Source organism: Schistocerca nitens, chromosome 7, assembly GCF_023898315.1.
Source record: "Schistocerca nitens isolate TAMUIC-IGC-003100 chromosome 7, iqSchNite1.1, whole genome shotgun sequence".
In the NCBI taxonomy this organism is placed as follows: domain Eukaryota; kingdom Metazoa; phylum Arthropoda; class Insecta; order Orthoptera; family Acrididae; genus Schistocerca; species Schistocerca nitens.
Window position 1 is genome coordinate 466,949,907 of NC_064620.1, and position 23,396 is coordinate 466,973,302.

Here is a 23,396-nt window from a genome sequence, read left to right on the forward strand (position 1 = left end):
ATGAGAAATGGCATAATTTTAGTGTGATATTTACAGTGCACTGTAGCACATTAACACTTGATAATTGGCCTCCACTGGCGTTACTGACTGTGAAAAATTTTTACTGGAAGGGTTTTTAACAGAATCTATCTTAAAATCACAAGCAAACATCATTTCTTTGTTTTGTTCTTACATAGGTTAGTAGATATTCAAGATGATTTATGAAAAGATTAAAATTACTTGCAGATGCTTGGTATACACTTAATAATATGAATCATTTATCATGAAATTTTAGTTCTGTCGCACATTGTTCCATATACTGCTCAGGGCAAAATTTATGGATGTCTATATTCTTAAACTTATGACAATTTTGATGAATATGGCAAATCCTCCATTCTCTATTCCTGCTCTACAAAAGTGAGATACTAACCTAAATACTGTAATACTTAACAGATATATATACCAATGATCACACATGCAGTGGGGCATATATGTAAGCTGGATCTGATGACTCTTAAGTCATCAGCGCAGATAACTAGTTCAATATATATTTTTTTTTTTTATCTTAGTCCTCAAATATCCTGAAGCAATTTCACATCAACTGAAATAAAATTGGATGGAAATAAAATTACTGTTGAGTGATGTAAAATTTTAACCAACAGCTGTTTGTACTGACGCAATATGCCAGAATTATGTTGTTTAGTTTCTTTCTCAAACAGAAGGCTTCTTGCAGTCCTAACCCCCCTTCAAAACTTTGTTTCTTTCTGTCCTTTCTGTTCTAGAAAAGGTAGTGTTCTGACGCGTGTAATCACTGGTATTTTACCACTCATAACACTGTCTCACCTATTTAAATGTTCTGCTATTAAATCTCATGCCTAGTATGAATATAAACCCATTTACCAACAGAATCAACATTAACCATAGCGATATTTGACCCTGTACCTGACATAAGCAGCCCATTTCAACTCCAAATCAATTCTCCACACTGAAGGGTACAAATGAGGTCAGTCATCGTGTCTCAGATCAGATACAAGCTCACCATTGCCATGTCTCCATGCTGTGCCATCTTTACCAGATCAGACACTATATTGTATCCAGGATCTCTGTCAATGTTATTGCCCAGCCCACCCACTGTAGTCACGGAGTCTTCCTTGGTGAAGTCTTCACAAAGTGATCTTAAATCCTCTATCACTTGCTCCAGACCAGCACTATGATAAACAAAATTGTGACCTGGTATTCTGATCCTAATTCATCCAGCAAAAGTTGGCCCACACCTCTAGTATTAAAACTACGTAACAACAGAAGTTTCTTTCTCTTTCCTAACTTACCTGCATCCTTACTTTTCAACTTACTGCTGAGAGTTTGTTGTGTCCTGTTTATATCTACATCTGTCTGAGGCTCATCAGTTTCTAACTGAAACAACAGCTTAAACTTTATTTTTCATGTTCACCACAAAGCAGTCAGGTGAAGTACTATGCCTGTTCCCTATGTTATCTGTTGCAATTTCTCAACTGTCTTTACCTTTATCCCTCCTTAAACTATCCAGTCCTTCCCTATCCTTGTCTAATTCAGGTTGAAGCTCAGAATTTTCCCCTTCCTATTCCAATAATTTCCTACAACTTTCCCCCTCCTATTCCACAAAACTTCCTATCTCTAATACATATCCTACAAAACAATTGCAAAACCTCATTTACTTCCCAAATTTCCATGCCCCTGCAGTCACCTCAGTAGAAAAAACTAAAGCACCCACCACACCAAACCCAGGAGCAAACAATTTTACGCGAAGTCAGGCACTTTTAAACTCATGATAAAAATAATATTTTGGTTAGGAAAAAATCAATTAAATTACTGATAAATGAGGAAACACATTTACAAAAATGTAGTCTATATGCAAATAAATGTAAACAAATGACTAGTGAAAAGTTCCTGGATCATAAAACTTAAATTTATGCTTTGTTCCAGAAATATGAAGAAAACAACTGAAGGGATACACTCTACTTAAATCCCAGGAATTAAATGCTAGATTATGTGCAAAAGGATATCCCTGAAACCCAGACTTGACTATGGACAAACTTTTTTAACTGTTTCCAGAAAGATATTTTCACTCTGCAGCAGAGTGTGAGCTGATATGAAACTTCCTGGCAGATTAAAACTGTGTGCCCGACCGAGACTGGAACTTGGGACCTTTGCCTTTCGCGGGCAAGTGTTCTACAATCTGAGCTACCGAAGCACGACTCACGCCCGGTCCTCACAGCTTTACTTCTGCCAGTATCTCGTCTCCTACCTTACAAACATTACTGTTGTTAGGTATAAATCACTTCATATTCTTTTAACTTTGGCTTGAATGTATGATATGTACATGAGACAATTTGATGTGAAAACTGCCTTTCTCAATGGTGATTTGCAAGAAGTTACTTTCATGAAACAGCCCAAGGGTTTCAATAGTGATAATGCAATCTCAGTCTGCAAATTAAAGAAAAGCCGTTATGGAGTGAAACAGTCTCCTCAATTTGGAATTAAAAAACTGTTCAGTTTACAAAGTTTTTTTAAATTTCAAACAGCTTTATTCAGATAATTGTGTGTTTCATGCTCAAGTTGATGGTCAAGAAGTGTTTAGCTATTTTTGTTGGTGACAGATTAATTCAGACTGAATCAACCACAGCTATAAATAAAATACTTGAAGAATCCTTGATTAATTTTGAAATTGTGGTTGATGATCCCAGTTGCATTGTAGGATCGGAGATCAGGTGAGACTGTGAAAATAAAGAATCATTTATCAGTCAAGAGGGTTGTATTAGTTGCTCTTAGAAAAAATGAGCATTAACAACTGTAAATTACAGTTCACAATTCACTTGGGAGAGTGCCCAGCTAATGAAGACAGGAAATCTATGGAAAATGTTCCATTTCATGAGGCTGCAGATGGTCTGACATTTGTTTCCACAGTGACAAGACATATTATAATGTTTTCTGTCAGTCAAGTAGTTAGTTTCGCAAGAACCTTAGACCTCAGCTTTGGACTGCTCTTAAACACATCCTAAATATCTTCAATGTGCAAGAGATGAAGGTGGTAAACACAGTAGCACCAATCTTAAACCTCATGTAAACTCAGATTCTACTTTTGTCGGAGATACAGATACTGGTTCAACAACGGGTTATGTCAGTATATTAACCAGTGGAGCTGTTACCTAGACGAATCGCAGGCAAAAATATGTCACCAGTCTACATCAGAAGTAGAGTACGTTCCACCATCTGATGCAGACGCTGAAACAAAGTGGCTTTGAACATTCCTGCTGTCAGCAAGGAACACGCAACTCAACTCTTTAGAGACAAGCAGAGCACATTGGAACTGTTAAGAAATAATGAAGCTCAGAAAAGGACTAAACACATAGAAATAAGGTTTCACTACATTTGTGAAACGATAAATGGTGGTTTTAGTCTTGTAGTAAATCAGAAGATCAGCTGGCACACATGTGTATAAAAGTACTTTTCAAAGCGAAGCTGTAAACTAACAGTAGATCATTATCAACTGTGCCTTCAAAATTGGCTAACAAGTGTGGAAGTGTTATATAGTATGGCTTGTTGTGCTGCTTATTTGTGATGCCTGTGTGCAGGTGAATGTTACCTTATCAGTGCACCAGGTGTTTTTACATTCTTGTTGCTTCCAACTAAAAAGCAATCTTTTATTCCTCCGTGTACTTTCCGGCTTGTTATTATTGTTAATGGAATCTGTATGGTGTCTTGTCTATGAACTGCCTGCTTCTTCATTCAAGCAATAAAACTTATTCACCCAAATTGTAACAATTTGATTATAGTCCACCCAACATTTACGAACCACAGGAAATTACAAACAAGTATTCTGATTAGCTAGCAACAACCAATTCATGATTCAGCGTGTTCACTTCCAGCCATTCATCATGACAGAGGTTACCAACTGCAGCAAGCAATGGAAGAACCTGACACAGTATAAGTGCATTTTTAATGCAATATTCCCCATAATGCATCTCTGTGACTCTTCCATGAGGTCACCACTGCAACAAGCTCATCATCTTCAACATTTAAAAATAGTATGCATCATGCACTTACACAACACAGCTAACAACATATTCATCAGTTTTTCCTCTATTCTAAATCGCTCAAAGAATTTTAAGATCCATGAACCTCTTGGAATCTTAAAAACTAATGGATTTCCCCACTAAGGCCCAGGTAAGATACACTAAAACCATGATTGGAATTATCATAATTTAAGTTCATAATTCTGTCTACAGAAAATTCAAAGCAATGTTTCGTGTCCATTGATTCACCTCATGGCCAGACACAACTTCCACATCCCTTTCAGACCATTTACGCACAATTGTATGGGTACATTTTTTTAGTAGATTACAGTGACATGGTTAAAGCGCAACCGTTGAAATCTGGTCTACACAATAGTGCAAGTTTCAGAGGGTGCACTAGAGTCCATTTTAGTTGGTATTTCATCCACTAAGCTGTGCTGTGTGGCAGTTCGTTTAAAGTTCTCTGACAATGGTGGCCTTGAGATGACATCATGGAGGTATTGTTAACTTTTATTTTGTTCTATTTGCTTTCAGAGTGCATAAAAATTTAGAAGTGTAGTTGAACGATGAATATATCCAATGCAATTCATAAAGATCGTTTGTTCAACACGATTCCCACATTAGATTCTTCGATAATCAAAGTAACACAATTGTGTGGTTTAGGCTTTTACTCAATTTTTTTTGCCGATTTCAGTTGTTGAGGTTAATAGGTGTCCCTCTATCTACATATGCTGACAGACGCAGACACTGAATCCCTTCTAGCCCAATCAGAAGTGGAGGATATTAGCAGTGATGATGACATTGTTGATGAATCCTGGATGCCATCACCTAAGAAGAAAATTGCTGAATGTAGAAGTTCATCTGATGACTCTGATGACTCAGAGGAGCAGCCCCTACTTCAGAGCCAGCAGGTAGAAAATTTAAGTGAAAGACAAGAGCAAATACAAAATGAGCAGGTACCATAGTGTGCACAACAACTGAATTTAGTGACAGCGAGAAAACATTTGTGGAGGAAACACCCTTTTTCTTCACAAGTCCCACCAATATCCGATATTTTCCATGCATCGTCAATGACTCCTATGAAGTTATTTCCTGACAATTTTTTCGAGCTTACATCCACATACACAAAAATGTAGGCCTATCATTTATCTAAAACATGGCATGTTTTGAGTGTTACCACACAGGAAGTAAAAAATGTCTTTGGACCACTCATTCTAATGGGTAATACCAAATTCCCACATATGAGAATGTATTGGCAACATGGATTTCACCTTCTGTTAACAGCAGACTTGCAGTTGTTGATACAAATTGTTTTCCAGAAGGGAACTTGAAGACTGCTCTCTGGAAGGTTCAACTTGCAGTAGACTTCGTGAGGAATGCCTGTGTCAAATTGCCTCGCCCCAGAGGAGGCCATTACTCTATTGATGAGCAGATGATACTTTTTTCTGTTTGTTGTTCCTTGAAGCAATACGTACCAAACAAACCACACCCACAAGGTTTAAAAATTTTGTTTTAGCAATGAGCAAAGGAGGGCCTAGTATTGTGCTTCGACTGATTCAAACACTAGAGAGAGATTCTTATCTGTTCTTTGACAGATATTTTACAACCATTCCACTGTTGGAAATCCTGTGAGAAAAGGAATTTATGGAACAGGAAAAATCATGTGTAACAGAATTAGACATGTGAACCTGACTGAAGAGAAAAAATTGAAAAGATGTGACATGCAAGAATTCTGCAGCGGTGACAACAATGCTGTCATCATTCAATGGAAAAAAAAAATCAGTGGCATCAAACTGTTTTGGATGTACTCCAGTTACAAATATAGAACAGTGGAGCAAAAAGGAAAAAGTTTATGTCAATGTTCCTTGTCTATCTGTTGTTACAAAGTATATTATGAGCAAGGGAGGAGCTGACATTTGTGATCAGATGATGGAAGTCTACAGAACATTTATAAAAATAAGGAAATGGACTCTGAAACTCACAATTCATCTCATAGACCTTGCTTGCATCAATTCCTGGATAGAATACAAGGGAGTTTGTAAAGTTGCTGAAGTGCCTGTGAAGAACAAACTTGATCTTTTTTTGGTTTCAGAATGGCTCTTAGAAAATCACTTTTGTTCTCTGCTAAACAAAGTCCTTCCACCGAAAACCCTGATAATGGTGCAGTGCAGGTTCCTGAGGAAAAGTACTGACCTGATGATCAGCATTGTTTGGACAGAAAACTTGATGTCTTTAGTAAGCTAGGCTTACTTATTTCTGAAAATTATTACAGATTAAGCCTGACACCCACATTTGTGTGGATCCAAACTTTTTGGGGAAAAAAATTTAAGTATATACATTCTACTGGATTTTCCCGTATTAGCTAATTATTTTAAGCAAGGCACTCAAAATTCATTCAGTTTCTACAAATAGTTTTCTTTCAGGTCTGAAAGGGTTAAGTAGTAAACTATGTATCTACAACCTGTACTTGTATATCATTTATGTAAATTCCTGTACAGAGGAGACAGACTCTTGCTCAGCAGTAGTAATATGTTGACAGATCCATTATTAGGTGCTTTCTGTAAGTGATAACAACTTGTAAATGGTACTCCATCATGCACTATTGTGACACAACAGTATAGTTGCATACTAAAACTAAACTCCGTCCGAACAGGCCTTGGAAGGCCCAATGGTACCAACCAGCCACCGTGTCATCCTAAGCCTTCAGGTGTCAATGGATGCGGATATGAAGAGGCATGTGGTCAGCACACCACTCTCCCGGCCATATGTCAGTTAACGAGACTGGAGACGCTACTTCTCAATCAAGTAGCTCCTCAGTTTGCCTCACAAGGGCTGAGTGCACCCAGCTTTCCAACAGCACTCCGTAGACTGGATGGTCACCCATCCAAATGCTAGCCCACCCCGACAGCGGTTAACTTTGGTGATCTGATGGGAACTGGTATTACCGCTGCAGCAGGGCCGTTGGCTTCTACATTAATACTGCATAAGATAAATTATTGGATGACAGTTTGGTTGCCAAAAGAGGTATGTAATTTGAATTAAAAACCAGTGTGGCCTTTCTACGTTGGACGCACTACATCATGGTGTACTATACACCAAAATACAATACTGGTAAAGTTCCGTTTGCAATACCTAAATCCACAGGATTAGATCTGCAGTAAAAAACAGTACAATATATAGTTTCTTAATTTAACTAGAGTTGGGCATATCGAGTAATAGTCCTCAACAAGAACAATTTTCGAATGTCTAAATTGTAAGTCCAATATATAAAAATGTAAAACCTCAAAAACTAAGAGTTTCACGACATAATTTGATTTTATTACTTTTATGTAGTATGGACGTTACAAATCAGCTATTCGAGAATCGTGATATATACATATAGGCCTAGCTAACAAACTGCTTCTAACAATCAAGAATTATCATTTGCTGTTTCCAGTGTGAATGTAACTCTCACCGCAAACTGTACTTTTATGAAGACGTCCGCATACGTAGATACCACGGAAACTGTGAGTAAAAACAGTGAGTACGGTGCAAACTGTCCCTGCGACTTTGACATTCAGATATGGATTTTGCGCCGGTCTTCAGCGGCAAAAAACAGGAATGAAGAACAAATGTTCAAGATGCATATGAAAGAAATGTTATATGTGGTACCAAAACTACGTTTTCTTAGTTATTAACGTACTAAATGTATAAAGAACCAATTATTAACGCACTTCCACCTGAGCAAATGAGGCTCGACAGAAATGACAGCTTGTGATATTTTCTTCGGCTTTCGCTTCACAACACTGTTGCAAGATACTCAGTATACACTGTTTAAAAATATACAAACTGTCAATACCTTAACCGAACTAAGCAAAACATTTTAACCGCGAGTGTCGTCACTTAGCAAACAATCCACCACCGTTGAACGTCAAACCTTCTGCAAGCGGCTTGATTTATTTTATTATCGTTGGGTATTATCCACCTATCTTTGGAAACGACACTGCGAGACCGATTATAAATACATATAGTTAAACTACATTGTCTATTTGTCCAGTACCCGTAACAATTTTCTCACAATATATGTAATTAGTCTTTCTTCAGAGCAATTGCTCGACTTGAGTTTGAAAATGAATAGTAAAAATGAACAGTAGCGATGAAAAATGTTTTCTCTGAAACGTAACATGTGTAGTGTGAGCTTTAGTCTTTGCATGTGTACTGAAACTACATGCCAAGCCAGCCAAGGTGTTTTGTTATTTCTAAACACGAAGGGGAGTTTGTTTATTTTTGTTGTTAGTGGTCAAGGTTTCAGTGATTCAACTAACTAACTAGTGAATTTGAAAATACCATGACGTACAAGCAGTGTTTGTTGTACGTAACTTCAGATAAAAGTTTTAAACAAAACTTAAATTTTGTTGAAGCATGCAGCCACGAATGTCACCGTGTTTGTGTTTAATTGTGACAACATGTGATACGCCAGGGAATAAAGTACTGTAGATCATAATTCTTATGATGTAAAACATACTACCGGCTATAATTTCAAACTGAATATGTTTCATGTTAGCCAGAATAAGCGTCACATGCGGACGATTACGATCGGTGCGCATGCACTACTATTGATGGTTCTTAGTGTAAGAGCCGACGAAAGTAGTTACACGAAGGTAAATAGTGCAATCTTTTGCAGAATATGCAGCGGCACGACTTGTCACATAATAGTAACTTGCTTAAGGTACTAACAGAGATGTTTGTTTACCTCTTGTAGATCACCAACACTGATTTGATCAAAGAAGCAGATGATTCGCTCCTACTTTTGTCGACGCTAGACGGTTCGTTTATTGGAATAAGTCAGCGAACAGGAATGGTGAAATGGCAAATTAAAGACGGTAAGCATTCTTTTCCATAAGATGTCGTCCTTCTCCCATCCCCTTCACATACCAATTGCAGTAAGAATGAGTGCTTGAATGCATTTGTGCTTGCTGTAGTTAATCTAGTCTTGTCTTCGCAATCCGTATGGTAGCATTACGTAGAGATTTGTCATAGGCGGTCCAGTCACATTAATGCGACAAATACCCATGTTCGACCTCAATGTGCGTCAACGACTCACAGAGTTAGGTGGCAGCACTAGCAGTGGAGGGTATATAAAATCATGCCAGAAAGATGCAGAAAGCAGTGCATTCATCTTCATTCGGAAACAGAGCGATTTGTCTGATGTTGAAGAGTCGTGATCCTTGGCTTTCGAGCCAGTGGTGGAAGCATTTCATAAACCGCTAAGTTTGTAAGCTGTTCTCATTCTGCTGTGGTTAAAGCAGCTTATACCATGCAAGGCAAAATGGCCCATTTCAAAACCAGCACCATGGACCATAGATGACAGGGGTAAACGATGGCTACGTAGATATGTATGGGTGAATTAACCTGCAACTCTTGAGCAACAGACTGCCCAGATTTTTTATGCTCTATCGGACAGGTGACAATTGGCGTGCAAGGCCCTGCAACAATTGGCAGAAAGGTTGAGGCTGGAAAAGGGAGCGTTATGGTCTGCGGAATGTTTTTTGTGCCAGTCCCAGGTGGCCTCGTCAATCTGAAAGGTGCAATAGAGCTACACAAATATGCCTTTGTCTTAGGGGATCACGTCCACCTCTATGTATCACATGTTTTTTGTCAGCATGATGGCACCTATCAGCAGGACAATGCGACATGTCATACAGCTTCCAGTGTATGTGTGTGGTTCCAAGTGCACCCTCATCCATGAAACCAGCTGGCCCCAGCACTGGAGTCGGCATGGCTTCACGTCCTTGTTGGTACCTTCCAGAGTGTCATTGACACTTCCTGCATATCCATGCTGCGAAAGGTTGCTGTTTCGTTTTTGACAGTTGATCACATTAATATGACTAGTGTCTATATATTCCTAGATTCAGTGCTTAAAGAATGTTTTCACAGAATAGTTTGTCTATCTTCAAGCGTGTGCCAGTTCTGTTCTTTCAGCATTGTCTCCCACAGATTGAACAAACCTGTGAACATCTGTGCTGTTAGGTCTGTTTGGTATGGGTTCTACAACTTGTGCAGTATTCCAGGATGTATCACATGAATGTTTTTTCTGCAGTCTCCTTTGTAAACTGCTTGCACTGTCCTAGTATTTTACCAGTGAACTCCATTCTGCCACCTGCTTTACCTACTACTGGGACTATGTGTTTGTTCCATTTCATATCTCTACAAATTATAACTTCCAGGTATTTGTATGAATTGACTGATTCCAGCTGTGATTCATTGATACTATAATCATAGGATACTGTGTGTTCTCATTTCGTAAAGTGCTGAGTTTTACATTTCTGAATGTTTAAAGCAAGTCACCAATCTTTTCACCACCCTGAAATAAAGAGCTGACTAAATGTTTGTGCAGACACTACTTCATTTTAGATAACTGCAGCGAGTGTGAAAATTCTGAGGTTACTATTAAAATTTTCTGCAAGAACATTTAGAGATGTAAGATCTTTCAAAAACCTTCCAGAAATCATAAATAAGAAATAATAAATAATCACTGGTAGCTGGATTTGAACCATAGTATGCCAGCCAGTGATGCTAACCACTACACCATGCTGATGGCACCAGAGCTTGCAGTATTATTCTCTCTCCTGGAGATACAGCAGCCTGCTGTTTCCAACCCACATTGGAGCCAGCTACAGCACCTTAAATGTTGATCTCATCACTAGTCCTCACTGGTGGACCCTCGCATTCTGTTCATTTTGTTAAACCCTCTTTACTGTGTTGACCATTAAAGGTACTCCCTCCCATCGAAGCTTCGCAATTGTCAAGTGGGTCTTGTGTTTCCTTGAAACTCCCATTGTTGACCTGCGTCTCTGGAATGTAGTTGGGATTCATACAGAGGACTTGGATAATGTCTCTTGGCTTTTGCCTTCTTGATGAAATGTCATAATCCTCAACTTTATATATGGCATCTTACAAGCAGTGAATGACATGGGAAGGCACAAAGTAGCACTTTAGTAACTCTTTTGACAGTTCCACTTTCCACAAAAAATTAATACCAAGTCTTCTGGGCTGTAACTCGCAGGACAGTGCTTGGCCTTATAGTGCCCTCAGTCTTTCTTCTGAGCATCTAGGGTCCATATGTGAGCCAGCTTCCTTGTGTCTCTGGTCCTGGTGACAAGGTGCTCACATAGTCATCCTAAGAATCGTACGTTTGAAATGGGAACTGTGTATCCTTTGTCGTTTTGGCCTTGTAACACTGGAGAAGAAAGAATTGTGTGAAAGCTGTAGTTTCTTGCTTCACTATGTTGTATCAGCATACATCAATAGCATACATCAATAGCATATATGCCAACACTTATAAAAAGCATTTTGTGAGGCCATTCGCCTGTGGATGGTAGGTATTTGTCAACCCACGAGTGATGTCACAACTGTAAATTGCCTCGGATACTAGTCTTGAGGAAAGTTCTTCCAAGCTTCAAAATGACATCATCTACAAGGAAATTTGCAATTTCTGGAGCTCTGGCAGTCAGTACTGCTTACAGCAAGTGAGGTACCCTGTGCAGACTGTTACCCATTGATTCCCATTTCTTGACATAGAGAACTTCTCCAAGTCAGTGGAATGGTGCTGCTGCAGGTGGGATTAGTACCAGATACCACAGAAGTAATTGAACCTTGTGCTTACATTGTTGACATTCCTTACAGTGGGTCTCATAATGTCAAACGGATCATTAAAGAACTGGCCAGTGATACTTGCTTCTGATTTGGTCTAGAATCCCCACATTTCCAAGTGATCAGATGTTGGAGCATCATAAAATTACTTCAGGATTGGTGGTGACAGATAAGCAGGGATAAGCAGCCATTCGTACCTCACTGCATCATAGGCCCCCTTATGCAATGTTCTGTTTATTAATTGGAATACTCGTTTGGTCGGTTCGTCTTTCTTTAAGACTTCAGTGGTTTTCATGAATGCTGCATCTTCCCTCTGTTCAGCAACAATGTCATTTAGTGCAGCAATGGCTGACATTTCATCCATGCTGCTGTGTTCCACCAAAGTCCGTGTCCTTGTGTTTCCATCCATTTGTGACTCGTACTCTTGAAGCCTCAGTGCCCATCTCATCAGTTAACCTGATGTATCCTTCAGGGTAACCACCTAGCATATAAAATGCTGATCCATTACAGTGGTGAATGGTTTCCCAAATAAATACTGCTAGAACTTATATAGGTTGACTCTTACACAGAAGATTACAGCAACCAGCCACTTTTTTTCAATGCTATTTATTTATTTATTTATTTAAACAGCACTGTTACCAGTTTCAAACTGATAGGTTCATCTTCAGATGGCTAGTTCACATTTTACATTACATTTCGTGTTTTGTTTCCCCACCTGACGAAGCTTCCTTGGGGTGGTGATGTCCCACAGCCATGGGCTCAGTATGTCATTTTTTGACAAAACAGCATTCAGCTAGAACTTGTTGATGGCCAAAACAACTGCAAGGCACTATTTCTCAGTTGTGGAGTAGTTCTTCTCTTACTTGGAGAGTAGTCTGAAACATAACCTATCACATATTCAGCTCCTTCCTGAGTTTTTACAAGAATTTGTCATATCCCAAAACCACAAGTATTGGTGTGAAGTTCTGTTGTGGCATTCTCACCATACAGTGCTAGAACTGGACAAGATGTTAGTGCCTCCTTAAGGACAAGGAATGAATGATCTTTCTAGCACCTTATTCAAGAAAAATTGGCTGTCGTGTTGCAGTAGTTGTTGTAAGGGTCATGCCTTGGTATAGAACTCCTTTATGAAACACAGGTAGTATGAGCACATTCGGAAAAACCTTCTCACGTGACAGATGTGCTGAGGAGTTAGAAAATTTGTTTCCACTCATATTTTCTCTGGATTGTGATGGACAGTGTCACATTCACTAGAAGCCTCAATATTTTCATTTCTTGGGTAATGAGGAGGCACTTTTTCTGTTTCTGTTGGAGACCAGCAGTCTGAACAAACTACAACATGGTTCACAGGCTGGTTAGATGTTCTTCAAATATCTGTGAAAATGTAATTTAAAAAAAAAAAATTGTCATCCCGGTCAAGATAAATGATTCTGACAAATTAATACTGACTGTTGCTCAGATGCACCCCTCTTAGATTCAAGAAATGGGAGCCACACTGGGGGATGAGAATGAAGACATTGGTAGGGCATCATGTACTTTGACCATAACATTGAATGTGTGGTCTACATCTGCCAAACTTGCACATGAAACCAATTGATTTGGTGGACCGTACAGACATTGACTTTGCTGGCCCTTTCAAGCAGGCTGTGTGGATACTTCTGGTGGACACTCTCTGTAATTTCCAAATGTTGACAACTACACCAGTGCTCTAATCCAGGCACTGAACAATCTTTGTCATCCAGGAAGTACCAAATACCATCCTACCAAAAAATTGCCCACAGTCCACATTGTCCAAGTGGCGTTCCTTTTCTCAAAGGAATAGCATAACATATATGACCACCACACCATTCTATACTACTTCTTAAGTCAGAAGCAGAGTTGTGGGTCAGAGCATGTAAGACCCAAATGAATAAAATGATGATGACACTGATCTCTGCAGAAAATCTGACATGCTTCTTTACTATGTATCAGTCCAACTTTGTATGTGGTCATTGTCTAGCCAAGAAGTTACATGGCACAAGTGCTGGCAGTGTACCCTTTGCATTCTCTTGCATCTGATCCAGTGAGCCCGGGCTTCACTGTCATGCCTCTATTATTGTGCAGATTCTTTAGTGTGGGCTTGCAAGTACGGCCATATACCAGGATGGACTCAAGGATTTGTCACTCGTCATAAGCGAGTCAAGTGTTTGAGGTAGTGGTTTGACAATATGACTTCAAGCAATATTGAAATCAGTTCTAGCTACAACAAGTAAATTATGTTTCACACCCAATAAGATGTCATCATGGCCCAAGTATTCATTGAAGTCCCACCAATGTGAGCTATGCTTCCCAGCATGCCGAGGTTCAAACTGATACCTCACAGACACTGGCCTACCTACACTCCTCACCTCTACCCCAGGAGAGGCATGGATGCTGCCTCTTCCACCAGCTTAGGCCCTCTGTGACCACCACAGACAGTAGACTATAGGAATCCACTGAAGGTCAAACCACTGCCCCAGCTGTGGAAGTCCCATCTTCATCAACATAAACCAAGTTAGGTGACGCAGTGGTTAGCACACTGACTCGCGTTTGAGAGGACGATGCTTAAAACCCGCATTCGACCATCCTGATTTAGGTTTTGCGTAACTTCCCTAAATTGCTTCACGCAATGTATTGTGGTTCCTTTAAAAGGGCATGACCGACTTCCTTTCCCATCCTTCCCTAATCTTATAGGACCAATGACCTCATTGTTTGGTCCTCTCCTCCGAATCAACCAACCAACCAACCAACCAACCAACCTATTTCATGATACCTTTGTGAGTATATTTGAAAAAAGTTTCCCTAAGGAAACAGTGAAATGTAATTGTAAGAAACCGTCTAAAAAGGCATGTCTTACTAAGGGGATAAAAGTATCTTGTAAACAGATTGGGGAAATGGATCGTATAGCTAGGAGGAATAATGATCCAGAAACAGTGAAACATTATAAAAACTACTGCAGTGTGTTAAGAAAATTTATTGAAAAGTCCTCAAGTATGTGCATTATATCTGTGATTGGCACATCTGATAATAAAATTAAAACAATTTGGAATATTGTAAAAAGGAAACAGGGCAACTGAGAGCGCAGGAAAACTGTTTCCATCAAACTCGATGAAAAGTTTGTTAACAAGAAGTCAGAAGTAGAAAACATTTTAATAATCGTTTTTTAAGCGTTGTAGATAAAATAGGATCCAGCTATTCATTAAAAAAATGCAGGGCAGTATGTGGAAGAGGCAATACCTATGCAATTTGATAAAATTGAAATTCAACCCACCTCTCCTACTGAAATTAGGAAAATAAATTCACTCATAAGTAAAAGCTCACATGGAATTGGTAGCATTTCCAACAGAGTACTAAAAGTTTGTTCCCAACAGATAAGTAGGATTCTCAGTCACATATGTAGTAGCTCACTGAAACAGGACATTTTTCCAGATAGACTGAAATACGCTATTTTTAAAACATTGCATAAAAAACGGGATAGGTCTGATCGCTAACAGCTGCTGCCCAATCTCACTTCTGATAGCTTTATCCAAAATTTTGAAAAAGTAATGTATTCAAGAGTAGCATGACATATTCATAAAAATGAGGTACTAACAAAATGTCAATTAGGTTTTCAGAAAGGCTTTTCAACAGAAAATGCTATTTATGCTTTCATTGGTCAAATGTTAAATGCATTGAATAACTGAACATCACGCATTGGGCTATTTTGTAATCCCTCAAAAGCTTTCGATTGTGCGAATCGTGAAATTCTTCTAGATAAGCTTAAATATTGTAGTATGAGTTGGACAGTGCACAACTGATTTAATCCACATTGAACTGGAAGAATGCAGAAGGTTGAAATTAGCAATACAGATAGTCCTCTAACTGGGGAGGTATCAAGAATGGTGTCCCACAGCGTTCAGTCTGGGGTCCCTTATTGTTCTTAATGTATATTGATGATTTGTCACCCTGTACTCAAGAAGATGCAAAGCTAGTTCTTTTTGCTGATGACACAAGTATATTAATCACACCCAACAAACAAGAATCAGCTGAGGAAATTGTAAATAATGTCATTCAGAAAATTAATAAGTGGTTCTCTGGAAATGGACTCTCACCAAATTTTGAGAAAATACAATATATACAATTTTGTACGGTAAATGGTGTAACACCATGATAAATATAAACAATGGAAAATCCAGGATGGAATGTAACAAAAAAAGAGAAGGAAAGTTGTTATTCACCATATAGCCGAGATGCTGAGTCGTGATAGGCACAACAAAAAGATTCACACAATTAAAGCTTTCGGCCATTAAGGCCTTTGTCAGCAGTACACACACACACACACTAACTAACTCACTCACTCACGTAAACGCAACTTGCGCATGCTTCTGCAGTCCCAGAGAGCTGAAACCTCACGGCGAACAGCAGCACCAGCGCATGATGGGAGTGACGACTGGGTGGGGGTAAGGAGGAGGCTGGGGCAGGGAGGGGGATGGATAGTATGGTGGGAATGGTGGAAAGTGAAGTGTTGCAGTTTAGACGGAGGGCAGGAGATAAGGTGCGGAGGGGGGAGAGGGTAAGTAGCGGGAAGAAGAGAAATAAAAAGAAATTAAAAGACTGGGCCTGGCAGTGAAATGATACCTGTGTAGTGCTGGAATGAGAACAGGAAGGGAGCAGGATGGGTGAGGACAGTGACTAATGAAGTTTGAGGCCAGGAGGGTTATGGGAACATGTATTGCAGGGAAAATTTCCACCTGCACAATTCAGGAAAGCTGGTGTCGGAGGAAGGATCCATATGACATAGGCTGTGAAGCAGTCTTTTAAAGGAGGGATATCATGTTTGGCAGTGTGTTCAGCAACAGGGTGGTCCACTTGTTTTTTGGCCACAGTTTGTCGGTGGCCATTCATGCAGACAGACAGCTTGTTGGTTGTCATGCCTACATGGAATGCAGCGCAGAGGTTGCAGCTTAGCTTGTAAATCACATGACTAGTTTCACAGGTAGCCCTACCTTTGATGGGATAGGCAATGCTCCTCTGCAGCCGGACTGTGGGGCTTTGGGAGGTGGTGGGTGACTGGAAAGATAAGGCACGGGAGATTTGTTTTTGTTACAAGGATGGGAGGATAGTTACGGTCAGTGAAGGCTTCAGTGAGACTCTCGGTATATTTTGAGTGGGACTGCTCGTCACTGCAGATGCGATGACCACGGGTGGCTAGGCTATACGAAAGGGACTTCATGGTATGGAATGGGTGGCAGCTGTCGAAGTGGAGGTATTTCTGGTGGTTAGTAGGTTTGATATGGACGGAGAACTGATGTACCCATCCCTGAGGTGAAGGTCAACATCTAGGAAGGTGGTTTGTTGGGTTGAGTAGGACCAAGTGAAGCAATTGGTGGGGAAGTTGTTGAAGTTCTGGAGGAATGTGAATAAGGTGTCCTCACCTTCAATCCAAATAGCAAAGATGTCATCAGTGAATCTGAACCAGGTGAGGGGTTTAGGATTCTAGGTTTTTAGGAAGGATTCCTCTAGGTGGCCCATGAATAAGTTAGGATAGGATGGTGCCATGCGGGTACCCATAGCTGTACCACGGATTTGTTTGTAGGTAATGCCTTCAAAGGAGAAGTATTTGTGGGTGAGGATATAGTTGGTCATGGAGACTAGGAAGGAGGTTGTTGGTTTGGAATCCATAGGGCATCTGGAAAGGTAGTGTTCGATAGCAGTAAGGCCATGGGCATTAGGAATATTAGTGTACAGGGAGGTGGCATCAATAGTGACGAGCTGGGCACCGTGTGGTAAAGGGACAGGAACTGTGGAGAGTCGGTCGAGGAAATTGTTGGTAACTTTTATATAGGAGGATAGGTTCTGGGTAATAGGTTGAAGGTGTTGGTCTAAGAGAGCAGAGATTCTCTCAGTTGGGGCACAGTAACTGGCCACAATGGGCCGTCCTGGGTGGTTGGGTTTATGGACTTTAGAAAGCATGTAGAAGGTGGGAGTGTGGGGAGTGCTAGGGGTAAGTAGGGAGATGGATTCTGGGGAGAGGTTCTGGGATGGGCCTAAGGATTTGAGTAGTGACTGGAGATCCTGCTGGATTACTGGAATGGGATCACTGGCATGGTTTGTAGGTTGAAGTATCTGACAGCTGATGCAGTCCTTCTGCCACGTAATCCTTACGGTTCAAAACAACCATGGTGGACCCTTTGTCAGCAGGTAGAATTATAAGGTTGGGATCAGTTTTTAGATAGTGGACTGCAGTTCTTTCTGTGGATGTAAGGTTAGTTTGTATGTTGAGGGATTTGGGGAATGATGTTGAGACAAGGTTTGAGGTTAAGAAATTCTGGAAAGTTAACAAGGGGTGGTTTGGAGGCAGTGAGGGTGGATCACGATTGGATGGAGGGGTGAACTGAGTCAGGCAAGGTTCAGTATTGGTCTGTGGTTGAGTCTGATTGGTCAGGTTGGTGGCAAAAAAGTTTTTCCTCTGTAGGGACCGGGAGAAGGAGAGAAGGTCTTTAACTAGTCCTGCATGGTTTAATTTGAAAGAAGGGCAAAAGTTGAGGCCTTTGGAAAGGACCGATATTTCTGTGGGACTAAGGCTTCTGGAGGAGAAGTTCATAACTGTGTTGTGGGTCTGTTTAGGTTCTGGGTTCTGTGTGGTGGTGGGAGGGAATTTTGGAGGGTGGGGTAAGTGTAGTAGGTCTGCGAGACAGGGTTTGTCAGCTATGAGGGGTGTGGGGGAGGTTTGGAGGTTGTTGTAGAAGTGGTGGACAGTGGTACTCAGAGACGGGAGTAGGAAGTGAGTAGGATGGAGAGCTTTTTGAGGTGGCGTTATGCATGTTGCTCTAGTTCCTGCAGGGCAAGAGATTCAGTGTGTGTTATAGGTTCCAGGAATTTGGGATTACATAGCAGGAGAATTTTGCAGATGGAGAGAAGGTACTGCAAGGAGAATTGGGCTTGGTTGATATGGTTTGCAAGACTATGTTGGTGAGGGCTAAGGATTGGTGGAATCTGAACAGGTGGAGGTCATTGTGGAAGGAGGGGTGGCAGCCGGAGATAGATAATTTGATGGTAAGGCCATTAGGGGGGATTTCATGAGCCAAGCAGCAACACGGGAACAGTATGTGGGACTGGGATCTGGCGACGGATAAGGAAACTTTTCTGTACTGACGCAGATTGAAGGAGCAAGGATCCATGTTAGTGTAAAAAATGCGAAAAATTACGTAAGAAAGTAGAATTACATCTGAAAAATTACTCAAAAATACACCCAGAATCCTAAACCCCTTACCTGGTTTAGATTCATTGATGACATCTTTGCTATCTGGATTGAAGGTGAGGATACCTTATTCACATTCCTCCAGAACCTCAACAACTTCTCCACTATTTGCTTCACTTGGTCCTACTCAACCCACCCAAGCCACCTTCCTAGATGTTGACCTTCACCTCAGAGATGGGTACATCAGTTCCTCCGTCCATATCAAACCTACTAACTACCAGCAATACATCCACTTCGACAGCTGCCACCCATTCCATACCAAGAAGTCCCTTCCGTATCGCCTAGCCACCTGTGGTCGTCGTGCATCTGCAGTGACGAGCAGTCCCTCTAAAAATATACTGAGGATCTCACTGAAGCCTTTGCTGACCGTAACTATCCTCCCATCCTTGTACAAAAACAAATCTCCCATGCCTTATCTTTCCAGTCTCCCACCACCTCCCAAAGTCCCACAGTCCGGCCACAGAGGAGCATTCCCCTCGTAACTCAGTACCATCCGGGACTGGAGTAACTGAATTACATTCTCTGCCAGGGTTTCAGTTACCTCTCGTCGTGCCCTGAAATGAGAAATGTCCTGCCCCCTATCCTTCCCACCCCTCCTCTGGTGGTATTCCGCCGTCCACCGAACCTACACAATGTACTCGTCCATCCTTACACAACCCCTGCTCCTAATCCCTTACCTCATGGCTCATACCCCTGTAATAGACCTAGATGCAAGACCTGTCCCATACATCCACCTACCACCACCTACTCCAGTCCGGTCACTAACATTACCTATCCCATCAAAGGCACGACAACCAACAAGCTGTCTGTCCGCATGAATGGCCACTGACAAACTGTGGCCAAAAAACAAGTGGCCCACCCTGTTGCTGAACACGCTGCCAGACATGATATCCTTCATCTCTATGTCTGCTTCACAGCCAGTGCCATATGGATCCTTCCCACCAACACCAGCTTTTCTGAATTGCGCAGGTGGGAACTTTCCCTGCAATACATCCTATGTTCCCATAACCCTCCTGGCCTCAACTTTCGTTAGTCACTGTCCTCACCCATCCAGCTCCCTCCCTGTTCTCATTCCAGCACTACACAGGCGTCATTTCACTGCCATGCCCAGTCTTTTAATTTCTTTTTATTTCTCTCCTTTCCGCTACTTACCCCCTCCCCCCTCCACACCTTCTCTCCTGCCCTCCATCTAAACTGCAACACTTCACTTTCCGCCACTCCCACCATACTATCCCTCTCCCTCCCCGCCCCAGCCTCCTCCTTACCCCCACCCAGTCGCCACTCCCATCATGCACTGGTGCTGCTGTTCGCAATGTGGTTTAGGTCTCTGAGACTGCAGACATGTGAGCAAGTTGCGTTTACGTGAGTGTGTGAATGTGTGTGTGTGTTTGTATGTGTGTCTGCTGCTGACAAAGGCCTTAATGGCCGAAAGCTTTAATTGTGTGAATCTTTTTTCTGTGCCTATCGCGACTCAGCATCTCCGCTATATGGTGAGTAGCAACTTTCCTTCTCTGGTATTGTTTCTATGACCAAATGTGTATTGCTAAGGCAGAATATTCAAAATTTCTGGGTGCATGCATTGATAAGAAATTGAATTGGAAGAGACACATTGATGATCTGCTTAAACGGTTACGTTCAGTTACTTATGCTATTAGGGTTATTGCAAATTTTGGTGATAAACATATCAGTAAATTAGCCTACTGCACCTATTTTCATTCACTGCTTTTGTATGGTATCATATTTTGGGGTAATTCATCATTAAAAGAAAAAATATTCATTGTACAAAAACATGTAATCAGAATAATAGCTGGAGCCCACCCAAGATCACCTTGCAGATATTTATTTAAGGAACTTGGGATATTCACAATATCTTAGCCATACATATATTCACTTATCAACTTTGTTATTGATAACCCATCCCAATTAAAAAAAAACAACGGCCATTCAAAAAGAAATGAGCCGGAGGCATAATTACAGAAACCAGTACCTGTATGTAGGAAGTATTGACCCTAGCTGTTGAGACACTCGTCCCACTGTGACACAAGGTGGTGAATGGCTGTCTCATAAAATTCCCGAGGCTGCAATGTTAAACAGTTCTGCATGTACAGATGGACATGTTCGTCCACACAAGTGCCAGAAAGGTTATGCTTACATTCTTCTTTGACCACAGTGGCCCCTTTCTGATTCACTTCCTGCAGCACGGCACAACAGTGAATGCCCAGCATTACTCGCAAACCTTGACCACCCTTCGCCAAGTGATCAAATCAGAATAACCAGGCAATTTCACCCATGGGATCAGTCTGCTCCACGACAATGCAAAGCCTCATATGGCCAACACAGTCCCGGCACTCCTGCAGAAATTCAAATGAAAGATTCTCGGCCACCATCCATACAGTCGGGACCTCTCTCCCTGTGATTATGCCATTTTTGGTCCCCTTAAAAAGGCTCTGACGGGCAAATGATTCACCTCAGATGACAAAGTCCAGCTGTTCGTGCAGAACTGGTTAACATCGCAGCCCTGGGAATTTTATGAGACAGCCATTCACTGCCTTGTGTCACAGTGGGACAAGTGTCTCAAAGCCAGGGTTAATACTTCTAAAATACAGATACTGGTTTCTGTAATCAAGCCTCCAGCTTGTTTAGTTTTGAATGCCCCTTATAACAGTGAAGGGCATTACTACAACTTTAGAAGGAAGGATGATCTTCACTATTCACGGTTAAATCTGACTTTGTCACAGAAAGGGGTTAATTATGCTGCTACAAAAATCTTTGGTCATTTGTCAAATAGCGTTAAAAGTCTGGCAGATAGCCAACCAACATTTAAAAACAAATTAAAAGAATTTCTAATGATAACTCCTTCTACTCAGTAGATGAATTTTTAGACATGAACTGAAAAAATTAATTATCTTGTGTAAAGAAAACTTATGTTAAAGTGACACGTTCCACATCAGTACGAAATGTTGTGCTCATGATCTGTGGAACAAGTATTAACGTATGTATGTATGAGGCAAGCAAGTTTCTAGACCCTGAATCCCACTTATTCCTTACAATTTATCATTTTGCTTTAAATGTGTACAATTATTCCTGGTGAGGTTATGTTATGCCATGACCATAAACTATGCTCAAGACCAGATGCTGCATGTTGTGGGCATAGATCTTGGTTGCTTTTCGCACAGCTAGCTCTGCGTGGCTCCCTTCAGTGTTAGTGAACAAACAACCTCTTTGTTCATCTCCCCAGTTGTACTACTTCAAATGTATACAAAGAAACATTATAAGTCAGAAATAAATTCCACATGTATGTAGTCTCAGACAAAGCCATAGAAAAATATCCTGGGCAACACCAGGTCTCAGCTATTACATATTTGGTTTATTCATTTCAGAATAGATTCAGAAAAATATAAGATGCTAGAATGCTTTGTACAGAAGTTACTTAAGCATTGCTACCACTCTGGGCAATCCTTTGGAAACAGGTTTAAATGTATGGATAAAAGAAGGGTTCATGCAGTGGAACTGTTTAATGTGAAACTGGGAGAATAGAATGGTACCCCTGGTGGAGAAGAAAGAAAGGAAAAGCAAGACTAGGAATGTTGGTGCCAAAGAAGAAACAGAATACATTTATTCAAAGACGGATAACCTTACCGCCCCCCACCCCTAGGATCCCTCCATGGGTGGTACTTTGCTGATGGACTGGAGGACAAAGATCTTTGTCAATCCTACATAACAGACACCATCACATCAACTTCACCTCCCCCCCCCCCCCCCCTGAAAATTCGCTCTAACACCCATCTATGTAAGCCTATGGAGTGTAGCAACAAAAGCAGTAACTTTTGTCCTAGATGCGGACTAAGTTACAAGGACAGCAAATTAGCTATGAGCATCTCTTACGTACTCTTAAATTTGTTATTTAAGTAATGAGCTGCAGTTGACTACCTAAAGTAAGCTAAATTAACCTAGAAAAATAAACAAATAAATAAAAAATTATATAAACCAAATAATAGGATGTACTAAATTAAAAATAATACAAATTCCCTTACACAAAATACGTACCAATAATTACGATTACCACCCAGGAGAAAAGTGCTTGAACTCTTACTAGATTTGTTATTTAATAAATTAAATTTAAAAACCCCATTATAATATATACTAAATTATATTCCACAGAATATTCATTCATATTTTGTTCTTGAACAGACACAATCATTTATATAATACTCTTAATCTAAACATGTTAATGGATGGCATCATTGATTATAGTTTCCTCTCAAAGACTTTTTTGTATAAAAAAGAATATACAGAAATGAGTTAGTAATTCCCACTGACCTCCTGATTCAAATTATAATAATAGAAATTCTTCCAAGGAATGGAAGGAGTTGTCAGAGATAGCTTTTCGAGTTTGCTTTCAGATTTTGCTTTGCTCTCTGTCAGACATTTTATATCACTGGTGAGTGATCAAAAATTATAGTAGCACCCCTTTT

The 23,396-nt window shown here is 40.6% G+C and overlaps 2 protein-coding genes across 7 annotated transcripts in view; one reads left to right on the forward strand and one right to left on the reverse strand.

The window, feature by feature from the left end:
- Window positions 1-7,953, reverse strand: part of LOC126194848 (testis-expressed protein 2) — a 407,145-nt gene extending 399,192 nt beyond the window's left edge. For 2 of the 4 annotated variants that reach the window (XM_049933190.1, XM_049933195.1), the window contains exon 1: window positions 7,745-7,944. The gene's annotated coding sequence lies outside the window, so the exon portion shown is untranslated. Of the gene's footprint in view, window positions 1-7,744 lie in introns of all 4 variants that reach the window. The other 2 variants (XM_049933193.1, XM_049933191.1) reach the window with 2 other exon arrangements.
- A 282-nt stretch (window positions 7,954-8,235) lies between these two features.
- LOC126194925 (serine/threonine-protein kinase/endoribonuclease IRE1) overlaps window positions 8,236-23,396 on the forward strand; it is a 151,599-nt gene continuing 136,438 nt past the window's right edge. For all 3 annotated transcript variants that reach the window (XR_007538527.1, XR_007538528.1, XM_049933304.1), the window contains exons 1-2: window positions 8,236-8,671; window positions 8,773-8,893. Coding sequence is in view for 1 of the 3 variants with exons in the window: in XM_049933304.1 (XP_049789261.1) it covers window positions 8,561-8,671; window positions 8,773-8,893 (232 nt within the window). In the remaining 2 variants the exon portion in view is untranslated. The remainder of the gene's footprint in view (window positions 8,672-8,772; window positions 8,894-23,396) is intronic.